This window comes from Grampus griseus (assembly GCF_964374135.1).
Source record: "Grampus griseus genome assembly, chromosome: 3".
Lineage (NCBI taxonomy): Eukaryota > Metazoa > Chordata > Mammalia > Artiodactyla > Delphinidae > Grampus > Grampus griseus.
Genome location: NC_139019.1, coordinates 260,412 through 281,361, shown reverse-complemented (window position 1 = coordinate 281,361; position 20,950 = coordinate 260,412). Strand labels below are relative to the sequence as shown.

At 52.3% G+C, this 20,950-nt stretch overlaps 1 protein-coding gene across 1 annotated transcript in view; it reads right to left on the bottom strand.

Annotated features, from left to right (window-relative positions):
• The window catches only part of AHRR (aryl hydrocarbon receptor repressor), a gene marked incomplete at its 3' end in the record, with an annotated part of 60,868 nt that overhangs the window by 9,840 nt on the left and 30,078 nt on the right, over positions 1-20,950 (bottom strand). The window contains exon 4 of the mRNA XM_082650603.1: positions 3,583-3,672. Within this exon, the coding sequence (XP_082506729.1) occupies positions 3,583-3,672 (90 nt within the window). The remainder of the gene's footprint in view (positions 1-3,582; positions 3,673-20,950) is intronic.

Below are 20,950 nucleotides of genomic sequence, written 5' to 3'. Positions count from 1 at the left end.
GAAAATCACACCCCCCACCGCCCTGCCGATGGGAATGCTCCGCCCTCTGCATTCCCAATTAGCTTGTCAGTTTCCTCTCAGAGAAGCTGCTCGGTTTTTACGGCAGTGTTATTAATTAATGTCATTCTATAACTTGATCTGATGTCTTTAGGATAATAATATCGAGTCCTCCAGTCCATGATATGGCATACCCTTCCATTTACCTGGATCTTCCTTAACTTCCGTAAATAATGTTTTATATTCTGTGTGGAGATATTGCATATCATTTGCTTGACTCATTCCTAGGAATCTGGTGTTTTTCCATCCTACTTTGATGGATGGCATTTTCCCCTCCATGGTTTTGATTAAAGGAAAACAATTGTGCTGACCTGTGAGCGCTGGATACGTCTCACCATAAACTGATATACAGGCACTGTGATCCAGGTTATTCTCTGGTGCGTTTTAGCAGGTGACCCCAAGCCTCGCAGAACCCCAGGGCCTCCCTGCTGCCCCATCTGCCGTCTCCACACACCTCAGATGATTCACGAATGGGACGCAAGGTGTGGATCTGTGGCTTAACGGGCACAGGAGGCAGGTTGACTTGGAGACATCGCTGACCAAGGTGAATTTGAAGACCAGTTATCTGGGGTGAGGAAACCAAGTTGGTAGCAACTAGTGTGGCTGCCCTTCGTCCTTCCTAATCTCCTAGGGTCTGATTCCTACAAATGAGGTCAAGAAAAATAAATGGTGGGAAACGTGAGAAGGAGGGAAGAGAGTAGGTAACAATGATTCAAACAGCACAAAACAGGCCCTGCTTTGGTTGGGTCAGGCGGTCTTCATCCTGCCTCTAAACCACCCTTGGCGGAGTTGAGGATAAAAGTATTGATACAACCGTTTTCACAAACGGCTCGTTCCAGCAGTAACCATCTCTACTTTCTGTGCAGAGAGGGCGCATATCCACTCTCCATGCCCGTGGATTCCTTCCACAGACCCTCACATCTGCCCCGGTTCACATGGGGACGAGCTGCCCCTACCGCAGACCTCCGAGAGAACAGACAACATCTTGAAACAGCAAACGGCAACAGCGACTAAAATATACATCTAAAGCCTATCCGTTCGTCTCCGAGAGCGCTAAGCGCAAGATGCTGGAGCGCTGCACTCAGGTTGCGCCAGGAAATACCTCGTCCCTGACTCTTCGCGAGGCGCTTTGCGCAAGAAGCTTACAATAGCACAAAGCAATCCGAGCGTGTTCATGAAATATTCCGCATAAACTAGAGGCATGGCCTGATTTAATGGCATTTGGAAACAATTTACTTATAATAAAAGGCAAAACTTTTTTTTGTTTTCACTTCTAACGCTTCAGCGGAAATAACCAAGTTCCAAGAAACCAGAAGAGCCAATTAGCAAGTTCAGACCTGGAAGCAGGTCTCCTCTGCAGGGCTTTTCCCACGAAGGTCCTACCAGCTGGTAAGACCTTCGAATTACAGCCAAAGGCAGGTGGCTCTGGGTGTCTGGAGAATTCACAGAGCAACTCAGGCGACAGTGATGGGAACGAAAAGAAATTCTGAGCACGCAAAAGGCAGACCGAACCACATTTTTCTAGATCCAGATCCCGCACACGACCTCCAGGGGAGCACGTGGAAGGCTTCGCTATTTGGGGCTGGAATCCCTCGTGCCCACGGCCTCGCGGAGTCACCTGCCGTCCTGGAGGGGCCGCTGCTCCAGGGGACCCTGAGCCCGAGCCTGCACCCCGGCCACGGCCCCCGACCTCGTGCGAGCGCGGCCTCCGCACAGCGGCTGCAAGGCGGACCGGGTAGCCCAGCTCCCGCGTCAGGAGCGCCCCCAGCGCCCTGGGGCTCCCGGCCGCGGCCTCGCAGCCCCACCGCGCGGAGGACGAAGTCGGGCGACCCCGACTCGAAGGGGCGGAGCCGGCTCCCCGAGGCCACGCCCCCGCGGGGGCCGCGCCTCCGCCCGCTGCTGGGCCACAGGCAGTGACCGCGCGATCGCTGCCCGCGAGGCCGCCCAGACGGTCCCGGGGCCAGGACAGGGCCTGGCGGTCACTCTGTGCGGGTCCAGGTGGCGGGAAAGTCAACCTGGAAACGAGCGTGGGAGGAATCGAAAACGATTCAAATGAGGATTTTCATGGAAATTAGATCGCGGGCCCCATCGGCCTCAGGGGCTCTGGCGGAGCTCAGTTCTCAGCCTGTCGGGGACCGGGCTCTCACACCTTGGCTTCCGCTGCCCTCAGCTTCGGGCACCCCCTTGGTGCTCGGCCCATCCAGGGAGATTTTCGTTCTTAACGCCAGTCTGGCCTGTCCCCGCTCCCTCGCTTGGCTCTGATCCCGGCTCTGCAGATACTTCCCCTCTGCCGGCAGAGGTACCCCGGCCCCGCGGGGCCGTCCACGACCTCCAGGCGAGCACCCCTGTCCCAGTCTCGCCAGCGTCCCAGCGGGTGGGCGCCTCGGGGGACTCTCCATCCCCCAGGGGCCGCCGCCTCGCCCCAGCCAACGGGGGGTGGGGCGGGGGCGTGGTCTCCGAAAAGTGCTCCTCCCGGGCGCCGGGGCTCCGCCCTGCGGGCACTGCTCCCTCTGCACCCACTGTGTCTGCAGCCCTTTCTCGCTCATCCTGTGTCACTAGGCGATGATTCTTTACACTAAACTTATATTAGTGTAAGTTTGTAAGTAAATTCTGTATATTAAGCCGTGCGAATCACTGCATAGGTTCTGCCTCCGGATGTGGCCCTGAGGACAGACACACTGTTCTCCGTTCCTCCAGGTTCTGTTTTGTTCTCTCGCAAATCCACCTGTTTTTGTCTTGAATTCCTCAGGGAGGGTGCCAGTGCCTATGGCCCGTGGCTTCCTCGAGTTGATAACTCCGCACCGCGAGCTCCCTGCAGAGGGCTGCGTCTGGGGGGTGGCCCCTGGCAGAGCAGCTGCGGCCACTGTGGTGCCCGGCTTGTCCTCAGACCTCAGCCGTCGAAGTTCCAGAGCCGGGAGGCTGCACCATCAGGCTGGTGACTTTGGGCTGGGATTTCTCACGAGAGACTTCTTTTCCCTCCCGGAGGCCAAGCCAGGTCCTTCTTCCTTTCCTGGGACTTTTCATTGAGCCACCCTTCTAGGACCCAGTGTTGCATGGGACTCCATCCAGCTCTGCCCCAAGGTCTGGAATCATCCAAGCTAGGCTGGCCTGGGGCAACGTTCCAGATGAATTATCTGTACACCAACAAGAGCGTTTCCAGAACACACTACGTCCTGACTGTACCTCGCGTCTGGGCTTTGAGACACCAATGCACAGATGAGGACAGGTCCACTGCCCTGGCCCTGACCAGCCTCTCACGGCGAGGAGCCCGGGAGGCCCGGCCTCAGTCAGCACAAGTCGCTGCCCTTTAGACGGGGGACGCCCAGGACACTGTCATGCCTCTCGCTGTGACCCTGGGCCCTAGACAAAGCTAGGTGTGCAACTCCTCATCTGACAAAAGCTCCATGATTTAAAAAAAATAAAAAAAGAAGCAGCTTGATTTCAGAGACATTTTAAACCTTGAAGACAACGCGTACTTTCAAGGTAACAGAACCGAACCGCAGCAGATAGAGCAGCTGTGCTTACCTGGTGGAAGCCCAGATAGTCCACGATCGTTGCTGACGCGTAGAATATCATCCCTTCTGCGCTCACCACCAGAGCAAAGCCGTGCAGGGACTAGGAGAAACAAAACATCGAGTTGGCGCCAAGATGCCTTTGTGAAATCACTCAGAATGAAAAAGTCAAGCGTTGATTCTGTTCGGCTTTTCAACCGTTTCTCCCCCGTTTTGTGGTCTGTATTCATAACCTCCAGAAAGGCCCGCTTTTAATTTATTTATGACCATTTTGCAAGAGGTCCCAAGCTAGCAGGTGGCACGGGAACCTGGTCACGGTTTATAAGGCTCAAGACCAGGGTTCTTCTTTTTCTAACGATTATCAAATTCATGTTTTATAAAATATACACCATCACTATGAGATGACACGTCAGTACCTGAAACAGAACAGAACCTTTATGCCACCTTGTGGATTTCCCCATTCATGCACCCTCCTCTATACCATGTTCTGATTTTTCAAAGAATTTTTATCATGAAAAAATGTTGAGCTCCATCAAGTGCTATTTCTATATCTACTGAAATCATCACATAGATCTTCTTCCATCTATTAATGTGGTGAGTTACAGTGACAGATTTTCTGATGGTGAAATCATTCTTGCCTACATACGGTAAACCTTATCTGATCATAATTTTTAACATGCTCTTGGAATTGATTCATTTCACTTACAAAATATTCATTTATATTTAAGGAAATCCAGCCTAGAAGCTTCTCTCTTTATTTTGGTGTCAAGTATACCTAATCTTCCCTCTTTTTTCATTCTCGGGACCCACTATTTATGATGAGAATGATGTATTCCTTGAAAGTCTGGTTCACCTCACCTCTAAGATCCTCCAGTTTGGGTGCATTTTGGGAGAGATGGTGAGTGAAAGGGGGTGGATTTTAGTATCATGTCAGTTTATTTATTTATTTTTTATTATTATTTTTGTGTGTGGTACGTGGGCCTCCCACTGTTGTGGCCTCTCCCATTGCGGAGCACAGGCTCTGGACGCGCAGGCCCAGCGGCCATGGCTCACGGACCCAGCCGCTCCGCGGCATGTGGGATCCTCCCGGACCGGGGCACGATCCCGCGTTCCCTGCATCGGCAGGCGGACTCTCAACCACTGCGCCACCAGGGAAGCCCCATGTCAGTTTATGTAATGGTTGTTAGTGTATTCAGGATTTTTCTCTTATATCAATTATGGCATTTAAAAATATTTTTCAGTAATGCACTCATTGCACCTTGATTTTAAATTTACTCATGTATGTTATTCACAATATTTTTATGATTATTAAATTTCAGTTATATCTGTAACTATTGTGGCATGTGCTGTGTTGGGCTCAACTTAAAGTCTCTCTTTGTTCGAGAAGCAGGCCCTCCAACCCCTCCTGCACAGGCTTCCCAGAACCATCACTAGTGAGGACGCACGAGGGACCACGGCCACTAGAGCGCATGCCAACGCGCATTCTACCTACCTATCTGTATCTATCTATCCTCTGGCATCATCATCATCACTTTGATACAGAAAACGGCAGCACACTCTGTGTAGGTCCTGGTGAGCGTCAGGCACCATATGTGGAACAGCTCATCCAGTTCTGCATCACCTCCATGAGGTAGGAACAGTCTGATTCTACTGGGCCAATACAGAAGCTGGAGGTAAGGGAGGTTCAGGCAACGGGACAGTGGTGTTCAAACTTTTTCAATTTGAATCTTTAACATACAGACATTTAGAGACCTTTTTTTTAAAAAAAATTTTTTGGTCGCACGGCATGCAGGCTCTTAGTTCCCTGACCAGGGATCGAACCTGCGCTCCCTGCAGTGGAAGCGAGGAGTCCTAACCACTGGACCGCCAGGGAAGTCCCCAGACATATAGAGACTTTAACTTCTATGAAGTTTGTAGCTATCAGCAGTGTATTATAATACCCATTTCCCTTAATTCTTGACCATGCTGGATACCTTTTTCTTTTTTTCTAATCTTTGCCAATTTTATGTGATAAATTATCTTACCATCATTATAATTTTCATTTCTTTGATTATTAATGAGATTGAAAAAATTTCATACATTCATTGATAACTTGTATTTCTTCTTTGGTAAACTGCCCGCGCGTGTCATGTGCTGATTTTTCTATTAGCGTTTATACATATCAATATCTAAGAGCTTTTAAATGACTGATACCGAAGATTTCTAGGCAGCCACCTAAATTCAAATCCCCACACTTCTAAAATGATGGAGAACAACAAGAATAGGTAAAACTACACAAACCTGCACCCCCATCATGATGAGAACACAGAGAGGTGATGAACTTCAAGTTACATATAAGCAGAAAGGGCAACATAAAGTCCCAGCAAGCTTACAATGACTGTTTCAAAAGAACAAAGTGTGTAATCCCTCCTCAAGAAACTAGAGAAAGCAGAGACAATACAATGTCTCTGGAGACATTTCCCTCTGGAGAGGGAAAGAAGAATTTAAAATAAGAGAAAAAACAATGAAAATTGTTTAAACAGTTAAATGATAAAGATTGTCAACAAAGTGAAAAATTGCTTCTTTAAAAAGATTAATAAAGTTGATAAACTCTTAGCAAGATTGATCAAGAAGAATACAAATTACGGACATCAGGAATTTTAAAGAATACATCATTACAGATCCTACAGACATTAAAAAGATAGTGAGGAAATAATAAAAATGATACTCAAGAAATTAATTTACCAGAATTGACCCGTTAGAGATAGAAACCTTAGAAGATCGATTTCCGTAGAAGAAATAAAGTTATCAAGGAACTAACCCAGGATAATGCACCAGGCCCAGATGGTTTTAAAAAGGAATGCTACCAAATCTTTAAAAATCAGATAACACCAATGCCCCATAAATCGTCTCGGAAATAGAAAGTGGAGGAAAGTTTCTAATTCTTTTTGAAGTATAACGCTGACACTTGATTCTGATAAGGAAAATACAATAAAAATAAAATTGCTTACTTTGACTACTGGTGCAATATGCTAAATAAAACATTAGCAAACAGGCTTCAATTGCACATTAAGAAAAGTATACATCGCGACCAAATGAATTTATTCCAGGAATGCAAAGCTGGGTATCAGGAAATACTAAGAAATTCATTAATATAATACACCACATTTATAGATCTAAGGAGAAAAACCTATGATTTTCTTTTTTTTTGGCTGTGTTGGGTCTGCGTTGCTGCGCGTGGGCTTTCTCTAGTTGTGGTGAGCTGGGGCAACTTTTCATTGCGGTGCGCAGGCTTCTCATTGTGGTGGTTTCTCTTGTTGCAGAGCATGGGCTCTAGGCGTGCCGGTTTCAGTAGTTGCAGCACACGGGCTCAGTAGATGTGGCTTGTGGGCTCTAGAGCGCAGGCTCAGTAGTTGTGGCGCATGGGCTTAGCTGTTGCGCAGCATGTGGGATCTTCCCGGACCAGGGCTTGAACCCATGTCCCCTGCATTGGCAGGCGGATTCTTAACCACTGCACCACCAGGGAAGTCCCTATGATTATCTTTATAGATGGCAAAAAGCTTTCAACAAAATTCAACACTCATTCCTGATAAAAACACACAAGAAAATAGGAATTGTGGATACATCTTAACCTGGTAACATGTGTGTGCATGTTGTATGTGTGTGTGTGTGTGTCCATGTTATTCCCAAGGTAGCAACTTAATGGGGGAAAATTCTAGGTGTTTCCAGTATGATCAGGAAGCAAGGCAACTATGCCTATGACATCCCATACTGGGGTGTGTAAACTACACCCCCCGACATATAGCCTGCCACTGGTTTTGTAAATGAAATTTTACTAGAACACGGCCACACCTGTTCATTTACGTATTGTCTCGAGCCACTTTTGCACTACAACAGCAAGGCTGAGTAGTTACGACAGAGACAATATGGCCCAGGGGTCCCCAGTGCCCAGGCCGCACAGCAGGAGGTGAGCGCAGCGGGCAAGTGAGGGAAGCTTCACCTGCCGCTCCCCATGGCTGTCCGTCACTAGCATCCCCGCCTGAATATCCCCCCAACCCCATCCGTGGAAAAGCTGTCTTTCATGAAACCAGTCGCTGGTGCCAAAAAAGTTGGGGACCGCTGATATGGCCCACAAAGCCTGAAATATTTCACCATCTGGCCATTTAAAGAAAGAGTTTGCTGACTCCTGTCTTGTAGTATCTGGGGGGTGTTAACTGTTGCAACTAGAAGAGAGAAATCAATGGGAGCTATAAGAATTGAGAAAGTAAAACGATGGCTATTTGCAGCTGATACCATGGTTTACTCAGAAAACCCTAGAGAATCAATGATAAAATAACTCAAAGAATTCAGTAAGCAGCAGGGATATAAAATTAAATATATATATTCAATAACCTTTACATATGAGAAAAATGACCATATTAGAGGACATCATGGTGGTTAAAACCCCATTTACAAAGAAGACCCAGGACTTGTAAACTCAACAAGAAATGTGCAAAATCGATGCAAAGAAAACGTCAGATCATCTCAACAGGGCTTCCCTGGTGGCGCAGTGGTTGAGAGTCCGCCTGCCGATGCAGGGGACGTGGGTTCGTGCCCCGGTCCGGGAAGATCCCACGTGCCGCGGAGCGGCTGGGCCCATGAGCCATGGCCGCTGAGCCTGCGCGTCCGGAGCCTGTGCTCCGCAACGGGAGAGGCCACAGCAGTGAGAGGCCCGCGTACTCCAAAAAAAAGAAATCTCAACAGACACAAAATTATATGTGAACAAATGGAAAGACATCCTTTGCTCTTGGACTGAGTGACTCACCATCATAAAGATGCCCTTTCTTCCTAAGTGAAGTTCTCAACAGAGTGCGATATTGTCTATATCAAACTTCGTCATTGAACTATAGCTGATTTACAATATTGTGTTAGTACAGGTGTACAGATATATATATATATCTGAATCACTATATATATTTTTATATACTCTTTTTCGGATTCTTTCCCAGTATAGGTTATTACAAGATACTGAGTATAGTTCCCTGTGCTATGCAGTAGGCCCTTACGGTTTATCTATTTTATATATAGTGCAGTGTATATCAAATGTTTATGGAGCCAGCAAGTTGATACTAAATATGGAAAGTAAACATGCACTAATTGTTACAAAAACACTGAAAAAGAAAGTTAGGGAAGACTGTTATTTCTTGTCAAAACATACCATCAGGCCTCCACAACTAAAGGAGTTGGGTGCTGGTGCGTGAATAGACAAGTGCGTCCATAGCCCGGGATAGGAAGCCCAGAGCAGGTGCAAGTACAGGTGGAAAGGTGGTGTCATCCAAACTACTAGACAAAGGCGGGCTTTTCAATAGATGGTTCTCCCCTGAGATTCTGTCTGTCTGTTTAATAGGCTGAGTGTTCATCCACAGTTGACCGATATTTCTTGTCGCAGAGCATCACCCATTCCAGATCTGCGCGCAGCCACCACGCCTCATTCCTTCACGGCGATGATGGACTTGGTGTGCCGCGCCGCGTTCAGGATGGCTTCATCTAGTCTCACAAGTAAAACGGGCTGAATTTCTCCCGAGCGCCGTCTCTGCCTGGTTTTAGTACAGGGTTCCTGACCGCACAGAATTAGCTGCCCCTTCCCTCATTTTGTGTGCTCTGGAATGGCTCTGGAATGGTATTTTCTGTCCCTTAGAGGTTTACCTAAAATTTGCTTTTAAAACAAGTGGACCAGATACCAGAGAGGCAAGAGTCTGAGCAGCTGCCACCCTGGTCAGTGTCCCCTCAGCTCCTGCAGCCGGAAGGCTGGAGACTCCACTGTCCAGCCCTGCCCCAGCCGACCCGCAGCCCCGGAGGCTGCTGCGTGCTCAGGCTTCTGCCTCCTGCCTACATTCTTCCAGTTAATTTTGTTGCAGATTTTCTGCCTTCTCCGTTTCACGTTAGGACGGCACCTTTGTTTCAGATGTGTGTGTTTCTCTGTCGTTGGGTGTCGGGGGCAGCGGGGACACGGAGCTGCTGACTGGTGTCCGGCTTAAACGGAGGTCGTGTGTTCTGCCCAAAGTGACATCACACCACACACCATTCACGAGGAAGCCCCCTGGAAAGGGACGCAGTCTCACAGCCTCAAACGAGACAAAGCCACAACTTAGCCATTAGAGTATAACTCAGAGAAGAAACGTCGCAGCCCTCAGGAAAACATACAGCAAACACTCGACAAAGATCTTACTCAAGAGGGAAGCACTGAGACATTAAACCAGCCTAAGACGTGTCTGAGACACTAGGTGCTCACAGGCAGCTGGGATGAGATTGCTGCATTAGATGCGAAATTAAAATCCCCCTGGGTGATCCCTGAGCAGCCCTGTGCCCACATGACTTGAAGAGGAGGTACCACCCAACTTTTCACTTTATTTCAAAATTCTGGACTTTCTGACACACAGGTTCAAACACCCGGGTGGTGACTTTGCAATAGGATTTAGACTCTGTGCTGAGTTTTCTGAGCAAGAAACAAACCCAAGCCTCACATAGCCCCCAGCTGCACCTCTGCCCTAAACAGTGTGGCACTGGTGACCACATCTCATCGCAAAGCCCGTTATCACTCACCCACCCCAAACCCCAGTGAACTGAAAATCGACGCTGGGTGACACCCATGTCCACCGGAACGTCTCCAGAACCAGACAGACTGTGTCATTTGTTACTGTAATTCCTGTGCGGCTCCCGGGAGAAGTGTCTGGTCCAACTGTCCTCACGTCTTTGAGCCGCAGATGCAAAGTCCAGCGTTTGCCTGGATCTCATCCCAGTGGGCTAGTCACGAGTCTGTGAATACACCAACCCCCAGTGTTTCTTGGTGCGGGGGGAACCTATGAAACGTTTGCGATGTTCTATGGTTAACAAAAGGCCCAATTTTCCTATATGTTGACTGCCTCTTTCCCTCCCACTGTTTGGGTCAATCACTAGGACATGAAGCAGACCCCGAAGAGCCTCGTCAGTGAGTCCTTCCCACCCAGACTGGGTACCAGCCCGGAGATGGCAAGTCCTGTGCCAGCCCGGAGATGGCAAGTCTGGACAGCACTTCTCACAGTTTCTGCACCACTTCAGAGATGCTTTACCTAAAAACAGAAAACCTTCGCATCCACTTCCACCGGTCTGGAGGATTTCCTGAAGCGCTGTCAGTCTCAGAATCGGAGATGAGGCTGGGCCTCTGAGGCTCAGATTCCTGTGCCCCTCAGACACTGACCCAACCGAGACACTGCACTTTGTTAATGCCAGGTTTTCTTATATTGCGGTAAAATCTATGTAACAGAAAACTCACCGTTTTAGCCACTTTCAAGTGCACAATTCTGTGGCACATTCACGTGGTTGTATGGCCGTCACCACCATCTCCAGAACTTTCACATCTTCCCAAACTGACACTCTGCCCCCCCCAGCCCGGCCCCGCCATCTACTCCCTCCTCCAGGGACCTCCTAAGTGGACTCGCGCAGGACTGGTCCTTCTGTGACGGGCTTGTTTATTTAGCACCACACCCTCCGGTGCATCCGTGTCGAAGGATGTGTCAGAATGTCCTTCCTCTTTAAGGCTGACTAATACTCCATTGCACGTATAGACCACCTTTGCTTATCCGTCATCGCTTGATGGGCATCTGGGCTGCTTTCGGCTCCTGGCTCCCGAGGACGATGCTGCTGTGAACAGGGGCTCCAGCAAGACGTGAGCACACTTTCGGGAAGGAAGGTGTCTAAAGCAAGGAGGAAAGTCCACAGCCTTCTCCCCCTGCAACACTGCCTGGGAGGAAGGAGGCGTGTGATGGGGCGGACCTGCCGCCAGCTCAGAGCTGGGAGTCTTTCCAGAATGAGGACGGTGCCTGTGTTCTCACTGGCCCTCCTGCTCTGGCTTCAAGCGCCTCACCTGGGAAACCCGGGGCTCCTGTGCTGCTGGGATTTGATCTGAATGGGCACCTGCCTCCCTCCCTGCCCCGTGCCCATGCCCAGCGGGGTCTGATGGCCGAGACCCCGGGGGCTGGTGCCGCCCATTGCGGCCGTGACTGTGACCCTCAGACAAGGGAAGCCAGCTCTGGCCTCCACAGGCCTCGCGTCTTATTGGGAGCCGGCCGCAGCGCCCCAGAACGGGGCCCTGCAGGCTGCCGGTCCAACACCCTCCCTCGGGGCTCTGCAGTGCCCCTCCGCCAGGGGTCTGGGCAGAAGCAGGGTGGGTGGCGCTGGGTCCACCTCGGGACTGTCAGGACACAGCATCCATCCTTCTTACAGCCTCAGCTCAGCGCTGACCAGGGAGAGATGACGTCACCAGTGGCCATGCGGCCCAGGTGACTGAGCCCAGACACCTCAGCTCAGCGCTGACCAGGGAGAAGTGATGTCACCAGTGGCCATGCGGCCCAGGTGACTGAGCCCAGACACCTCAGCTCAGCGCTGACCAGGGAGAGGTAATGTCACCAGTGGCCATGCGGCCCAGGGGACTGAGCCCAGACACCTCATGGGGCTGGGCAGTGGTGGCCGCGAGGGCCTTGCGCCCTCCCCCGGGCAAGCTGCAGACTCGATGCATTCCCCCCAGCCCCCCAGCAGCGGGAGGGGGCGAGGTGGGTGCTGGCTGTACCACCAGCCCTCGCACAGCATTTCCCATTTCAGAGACTCATGACATCCCACTAATAATAGTCCAAAGACCAAAGAAATGTTCAGGGTTTGAGTATATAAAATGCCGTCTCAAAAAAGATTTTACGAGATTAGTCATGACCAAAAACAACCTTAATTTTAACTCCTAAGGCAGAAGTTTAAAAAAGCAAAAAGACCATAAAGTGCTGTTTGCCGACCCATATGGATTCAATATCAGATTGACGTTCTGGTCCAGAACCATCACGCCAAATACTTTTGCACATGTGGGACCGTCTTTCAAATATGCGTCGCAAACATTTGTTTGTTTTCTCTCTCTCTCTTTTTAATCCTACAAGACTTTTGTGTTTTTTTAAACATGGTACATGGAAAATGAGATCACTTTTCCAAGTGGAAAAAAGAATTTGGCCCCAAGCGGAAGGCTGCACTTTTTTAAGGGGAGAAACAAGCACATCCACATTCAATTACTTAGCAGTCACAGGACCTGCACCTGCCACTGCAGGGCCTGCCCCTCGCTCTGCCCCCCGACGCCGCTGCCCCAGCCCCTCTTCGGGGATCAAGCCAAACGGGTGAGAAAGCGGAACTTCCTTTTGCCAGCCCTTGAATATCCTGATCTCTTCCAGCCCACGCAGAAAAAATAGCTAGCCTGTACTTCAAAGATTGCTCGTCAAGGTCACGGCAGAGGAAAAAGAAGAGGGAAAAAGGAACAATTCCAACGGCCCCTCTCACCGCCCCTCCCTGGAATGAAGGGAAGTTGGGAGCTATGCCCTCCCCTGAGAGCCGTTGCCACGGTTACAGAGCAACACCGCAAGGCCAGGGCCGCCAGTCACGCGAGCTAGTGAGGGGCACCCGGCGTGTCGGGCAGCCGCTCGGCCCTGCTGGAGCCAGATCACTCGCCGGGCCTCGCAGTGGGGCCTGAGTGCGTGCGAGGCGCTCCTGCTGGGAGCGGATCGCTGGCTGTTTATAGATCCCACAAACAGTAAACTTGGCCTTGGGCTCCTGCCACGGAGCGGCTACGGCACTTGAAAGCAGTTCTCAAAGACGCATTTGGCTGACAGGGGCAGGACCGCAAGGGTGGAGGCAGGTGCGGATGCCCAGGCCCTGGGAGCTAGACCCTCGTGCCAGCGCGGCCCCTGCTCTGGCCACCCCCTGCCCAGGGCCCTCCAGGTCCTTCTCTCCAGGTGAGTGACCTGGCTGTGGCACAGACACCTGGGCGGTGGAGGTACCTGGACAGGGAGCTTGGCTCTGGGCCCTCCAGCCTCCCTGTGGCTGGTGGGAGTGGAGCCCAGACCCGGACACAGAACGTGGCCACAGCAGACAGACACCTCTCTTCCTTCCCTGGGGGGACGCAGCTATTCCAACCGAGTGCTGCCTTTTCAGCTGTGTGACCTCGGACAAGCCAAGGGGCAGAGCAGGGCCTGAGTGACCACAGCGATCGCTGACCAGTGAGCCCTGCACAGTGACCCTGGACGGTCAGGGGCTCCTGGTGGACAGTCAGGGGGTTCACAGTGGAGCGTTCTGGGGGTCTAAAAGCCACGGAGAGGCCATGTCCAGCCAGGCCCCAGGCAGCTGAACTGCCTTCAGGGGTGGAGCCAGGAGCTGGGGGCTTCTGACCCACAGGGAGACCACTGAGTGGACAGAAAGCACGACCTTGAGGGCCTCGGTGGGACACAGCCTGGGCGTGGCACTGCCCTCGGCCGCTTGGCGTACGGTCGGGCTGGCGGGGACTGTGGGCCAGCGGGAAGGAGGCAGGGCGTGGGCTGGCGGCCGCCGGGGAGTGGGGGGCAGGCTGCCCTTCCTGGCTGCGTCCACCTGCGGGCCAGCTCTCATGAAGCCTCTGACACTTTTATCTATGTCTGTCGCGCCCCTGAAGGAAAAGCCACGTCAAAGGAGTCTGGGAACAACAGGCTCAGCGGTCACAACGGGAGGTGAGAAAGTGTGGTTTCTCTGAGCACCAAGACCAAAGTGGGAGACAGAGCAGCCCGTGCCGCAGCCTGCTCAGCGGAGGCCCCGGAAAAGGGTGGGTGCAGGGGTGAGGACATCAAGGAATTCTCCCTGGAGCGGTCGAGCTGGGCATCCTGGGGCTGCCCGCCCCGGATCCCCAGACATACGCCCGTCAGCCTCGCCAGTGCCATTCTTCAACAGCTGGGGACCCAGGGGGTTGTGCAGCCGCCATCCCTCACAGCCACCCCGAGACCCTTGCCCCTGGGCCACCCGGCCCCCCCCACCCCTGCCGGCTCTGCTCTGCCCTTCCGGCCGACTCCTACTGTGCTCCACCTTCTGCGCCGGGCGACTCCGTGATTCGGCCACACGTGCTCTGGGGTTTCACACCTGCGTTTCTGGAGGACGCGTGGGCCCTCACCTGCGCGCCCGGCACCAAGGGGCAGAAACCGCAGCAGGGAGGCCCCGTCCACGACCTGCCGGGAGCCGACACCCTCGGGGCCTCCGGCGACTTCTCCCAACCAGGGAAGGGCTTTCTAGGTCTTTCTCTAGAAGAGCGACGGCCTGAACGTGAGAAAGTCTCCACTCTTGTTCCCAGTAGGTCGCCTGTGGTTCCTGAGAAGTTCCCGGCAACTGTGCTGGCTTTTCCAGAAACCACGCCAGCACGGGCCGGCAGGGGTCGGTGGCCTGCTGGGTGTCTGCGGGGTCCCAGACGCGCAAGGCCGCTCTCACACCATTTCCGCGGGATCCGTGGGCGCCACTGGGTCCAGGCTGCGTGGGTCACCTTCACAGGCCCGAGGCTGGCGGTGGGAACGGGTGAAACCCCTTCACCTCGGCGAGTCAGCACATCTGCCCGTTGGCCACCCCCTCCCCTGAGGATTTTCATTGTTTCAACCTTAGGGTCCTGCTCCAGCCTCGAACTCAGAACCAAACACGATCCAATGGGTCTGAGCCTCCCCTCCGGCTCCTTTTAAGTTCTTTTGGCATCCAGGTTAAGCACGGATGCGAGGCTTCTGCGTGGGCGCAGGGCGAGCCAGCGTGGGCTCTGTCCCCTCCCCAAAGTCAGCCCACGTCATCCAAACGGGAGTGAGCCCCAGAAAGCCATGGGGACCCCAGCTGCTCCTCACTGTGGCCCAGGCAGCCCTGCGCGGCGGGGGCGGAGCAGAGAGCAGGTAGAAGGAAGCCTCTCTATGGTCTGCTGCGGCCCCTCCCCTAGCTGCCTGGGGACAGTCGGCCTGGTGGGATGACAGAGGCAAGGGCGCACCGGGCACTCACCCCTCCCTGCCCCCCTCCACAGTCTCATGCAAACCCCAGGCCAGGGCTCCTTCCAGGTGGCCCTTTCTGAGGGGAAGCCCTCACCAAGGAGGCAAACCCGCCGGCCCAGCCCCTCCCCCCAAGCCCTGCCCTCTGACCCTCCCTCCTGCCCCCAGCACACAGCTGCTCAGGGACAGAACACACGGACCAGGAGACAGCCTGGGAGATGCCCGGCAGGGGGGGCAGCACAGAAAGGAGACCAAGGATGAGACAAGCATGAATTTAAATAAATATGTTTAAGGAGATAAGAAAATCGATTAGCAAAATGAAATAAGAAGAAGAAATAGTACAAGCAAATCAAGGGGAACTATGTATTAGGCATGAGAATGTAAGGAAGAAAGAAACATTTGAGGGTGTGCTGTGATGGGCACCAACCTGGAAGATCAGTCCTGAAGACAGCAGAGAAGGGAAGCCCGACAGAACGCAGAAGTAAGAGCAGCAGGTGGGAGACAGTGCCCAGGGAGAGCTGGGTAAAGGTGTCTCCAGAGGTAGAGCCAGTAACAGAGGGGGACAGCATTGGATGCAACGATGGAAAACAAAATCCAGATTGAAGAAGAAAGACCTCAGATGGAAAGAACTTGGAGCACCAAGCAGGCAAAACAGACGAAAAAGACACATTACAGTGCAATTCAAGAATATCAAAGCCAAGAATGTCAGGCTCACGAAAGCTCAAGAGGGAGCCGGAGCGGAGCCGCTGCAGAGAACCAGCCGCGGACCCCGTCAGCGGCACCCGCGCTGCAAACAGTGGGACAGGAGTTCCGAAGGTTGAAGGAAAAGCTCTGAACCTAAGATTCTATATCCCACCAAGCTGTCATCCAAGCACGAAGGCGCGGGGTGAGATGCAGGAAGATTTCACATCAAGACCCTCAGTGAAAGCACTGAGGGGAGGCCCTCAGAACAAGAAGCACATCTGGGGGCTGCGAGGAGGGTGACCCACATCCTGAACCTCAGGGGGGCCTTAAAAAGTCAGGAACACAGACTAGATCTGTGCCGTCCAGGATTCCACTTCTGGACAAAGTCACTGTGTCCGTGCGGGGTCGGGGGGCCTGGACGGATGCAGGACTGCTGGGGAGACACCAGCCCTGCTAAATCTAGGGGGTCAAAGAGAAACCTGCTTGGAAAGACCTGCGCTGAAGGTGATCCCCCGAGAACGAAAGCAGAGTGTGTGACTTAAACTGGCATGAGAAAGCTCAGTCAGAATGGGGAGCTAGAGAGAAGAAAAAGAAACCAAGGAGAGTGCAGTCAATAGAAACAAAATATGAGGGCAGAAATTAGCCCCCAAACAAGAGTAATTCCAAGAAGAAACGGGCTAGACTCGCCAACTACAGGATCCCCCCACAAACACTGCAAGAGAGCCACTTCCCAAGAAAGGAAAGCTGACGATGAAAGTACGAGGAGGGGTCCCAGCTGCAAGGACACCAGAAAGCTGAGCAGCTTCAAGGTCTGGACTCTAGCGGGACGAGGGCTGGAGTCAAACGTGCAGGATGTGAGAGCCACAGAGCCCCGGAGCCCCGGCCAGGCTTCCTGCTAGAGCGGCCGCCTGGAGCCGGGGTGGCGTGAGCTGCCAGCTGACGGCTCACAGAGCTGCTGCCCCCGGGTTTCCCCAGGTTTCAGGCGTCCGCGTGTCCCCGCCGCCACTGCAGCCCTCGCTTCCGCTCTGCCGGGGGATTGAGCTGCGTCATGGTTCTGCTGGAATCCGCCTGGCGTCTGTGCTCGCAGACTCTTCTGGGGGGAGGCGGGGGGGGGGCAGGGAATGCACTGTCCTCACTGACCGCAGGCCTGGGCCTTACCTCCCTGGCGGACGAGCTGCCCCCCCCAGTGTCTGGTCTACCGCCTTCTCCCCCCACCCCTTCTGGAGGGGCCTTGGGCTCCAGGTCCCCAGCTGCCACTTGGTCACGGCCTGGTCCATGTGGAGGAAGTAGAACTGGGGGGGGCCAGGATGCCGGGGCTGTCCTCACTCCCCGCCGCCACTCCAAGGACAGGCAGGTACATGTGGATCCCCGGTTGGAAGCCCCCTCCCCTGAGGCACCTCCTCGTGGCCTTCCAGCCTCCACCTTCTCGTCTCCGAGCCCGGACTCTCCTGTCCTGGGTGCAGAATTTCACAGAGGCGAACACCTGGTCCTTCTCATCCTCTGTGCTGTTCACCCAGCAGGGCCTTTCAGGCTGGAAACTCAGTCCTGGGCTCTGCGAAACCTTCTGGGTTGCTTCCTTGATGATTTCCTCCCCTGTGGTCTTTCTGGAGCTCCCATTATGCAGGTCCCGTGGGGCCTGGCCATTTCCCCGACTTCCCTCTGTTATTCTCCGCTCATTCTTCACTTACGCACGGGAGCACTCTAACTCCAGACCCTTCTACGGATTTCTAGGTGTTGCTCTCATGCTTTTAATTTCTGAGCTCTTTTAAGATCTCTGAATGGTCGCTTTTACAGCTACCTGTGTCCCGTGTCTGAGCGGCTCGAGGGCTGTATGGTCTGCCTGTCTGGTCATCTCCACTTTGCACATCTGTCTCCTCCAAGCTGACTTTCCTCCTGGATCCTGTGTTTTGCTCCATCAGCCTCTTTCCCGGAGGGTCCAGGATCCCTGTGTGCGCTGGATTTGAGGAGCGGGTTTGGGACAGCCGACAGGAGGCCGCCACCACAAGCCTGTGCGGCCTCGGTGCCGCACGTCCTGCAGGGGGAGCCCGGACGTCTGCACTTTTAGTCCCTTATCCATATAAAGTAGCAAATTCACAGGCTCTGAGAACCAAGACGGCAGCACTGGAGGCCCTTCCCCTGCTGAGCGCCGACCCGAGTTACTGCATCCGCTCAGCACCAGAATGTTCGAGTCACGCTGGGGGGAAGGCAAGAAACAGATGCCACCTCTGAGCTGACACAAACAGCGGAGTGATCAGGTAAGGGACGCAACCAGCTAATACACCCTCCTCCATGAGATAAAGGTAGCACTTTGAAATGAAAACAACAAAAAAGATGAAACGTCTCAGAAGAGAAACAGACACTATAAAAAGAAAGACCCGAATGAGAATTTTAGAACTGAGAAATAAAATATACGAAGTTAAATTTTCACTGGATGGGCTTAATGGCAGAATGGAGGTGACAGAGAAAAGGGTCAGTAAAGGCAGATAATAGGAAGTGTCCAGGCTGAGAGAGAAAATATTGGAAAAAAGTGAAGAGAGCCTCAAGGACCTGTGGGACAGTGTGAAAAGGCCTAACACCTGGGCCAGTGGAGTTTCCGAAATAAAAGAGAAAGAGGTTGGGGAAATAAAAATATTTGAAGAGTATGGCTGAAAACTTTCCAAATTTGGTGAAAGACATAAATTTATAGATTCAGAAAGCTCAGCGAACGCTAAACAGGACAATCTGATAAACCCAAGCACATCAACATTAAGCATCAAAAGTCAACAGAGGGGCCTCCCTGGTGGCGCAGTAGTTGAGAGTCCGCCTGCCGATGCAGGGGACACGGGTTCGTGCCCCGGTCCGGGAGGATCCCACATGCCGCGGAGCGGCTGGGCCCATGAGCCATGGCTGCTGAGCCTGCGCGTCCGGAGCCTGTGCTACGCGGCAGGAGAGGCCACAACAGTGAGAGGCCCACGTACCGCAAAAAAAAAACAAAAACAAAAACAAAACAAAAGTCAACAGAGATACTGAAATGGAATACTAATAAATATTACTAAAATCAAAAAGAAGGCAGAAAAGATGGAAACAAAAAATAGAAAAATTATGAAACGGTAGACTGAAATCCAATAATATCAACGATTACCCTAATATAAATGGCCTCACACACCAATTAAAAAAAAAAGATACTGTCAGACTGGACTTAGAAAAACAAAAAAGGTCCAAATATGTACTGCCAACAAAGGAGAGATATACATTAAATATAATAATACAAATGGACTCAAAGTAAAAAGATGAAGCAAGACATGCCAAGGAAACATTAACTAAAAGGAAGCTGGGGTGGTAACGTTAGCATTAGACAAAGCCCACTTCAGAGCAAGGACAATTACCGGGAATAAAGAGGCATCTTATATAATGATAATGACAGAAAGGTCTCAATTCATGAAGAAAACATAGTAATCCTAAGTGCGTTTGCGATATACGACAGAACTCCAAAACACATAGAGCAAAAACTGGCAGAACTTAAAGGAGAAATACAAGATTCCACAATTATACCAGAAGATGTCTTTCAGGTTAAGACTAGACAGAAACTCAACAAGGATATAAAAGCCATCAACATTGTCAACCAACTTGATGTGACTGGAGTTTATAGAACACCTCATCCAAGGACAGCAATCTGGTGGGGGCCCCTTCCTGGCTCACAGATAGCCGTCTCCCACGTGGTAGAAGGGGCGGGGGACTCTCTGGGGTCTCTTTTATAAGAACACAGATCCCATTCATGACCAAGTCACCTCCCAAAGACCCCACCGCCAAACACCATTGCACTGGGGGTTAGGTCTCCAATCTAGTATGAATTTGAATTCTATTAATTTGCGGGGGATACAAGTATTTGGTCCACGGCAACAACCAATGAAACCAATAGCTGTGTCTCTGAAAAAAATCAATAAGATGAATACACCTCTAGCCCAGCTGACTAAGAAAAAATAAGAGAAGATGCAAATTACCAATGAAATGAGAAAGGAGACATAGTCACAGAACCCACAGACATTAAGAAGGCAACATGGAGCCCATGGTGCTGGACTGCGGAGGCTGGGAGACGGCTGGGAGGCGCTGTGGGGCCTGGGAAGCCACATTCTGCGGAGGGGAGGGGGCCATGGAAGAAGACTGGGCCCAGGTGCCCCAGGGGCCTTGTAGGGGGAGGGGGCGGCCTCCCAGCGTACCCGACAGCCCTGTGTGGGAGTGGGCTGGTAGGATGAGTAAGTCGGCTGGTGGTGCGCCCGGCGGGGCCCTGAGGGGCTGCCTGCGAGCTAGCGGCCCCTGCTGGGTACATGTGAGCTGGAGAGCTAGAGGAAAGAGCTCACCACCCTGAGGCGGGGGGGACGGCGGGGGCCCTCCTCTGACTTTTCCTTCTCCTTATGACTTTTGGAATCAAGTTTGTGTTTCACATTCTCACAAAAGGATAGTAAGTGAAATCAACAAAGATAGGAAAGGACCCCCGGAACGTCACACTCTCGGAAGACCAGTCACACCCAAACTGAGGGGTTCTCTGCAAGACGACAGGCCAGTGCTCCTTGGGAAGTCAGTGTCCCAGAACCCCAGGGCAGGCCAAGGAACGTTCTAGATTAAAGGAGGTGAGAGAGGCAGGACAGCTAAACATGTGACGGGGTTCCTGTTGGCACAAACGGGGCACTGGGACCGTGTGGGAGCTGAGTCGGCTATGGACACAGTCACAACACAGCCTCAGAGCCCTTGGTCCAGCATCTGTGCCCAGGCCGTGGGGGGCATCCTGGTTTAGCAAGTGCACCGAGGCCTCTAGGAGTAAAGGGCATCACGCCTGCCACGCACCCTAAATCGGGTCAGAAGAGAAAATGAGTGTGGAGAGAGGGCAAGTGCTAACACGGAAACGTCTGGGAATCTGAAAAATTCTTTGTACCGCTCTGT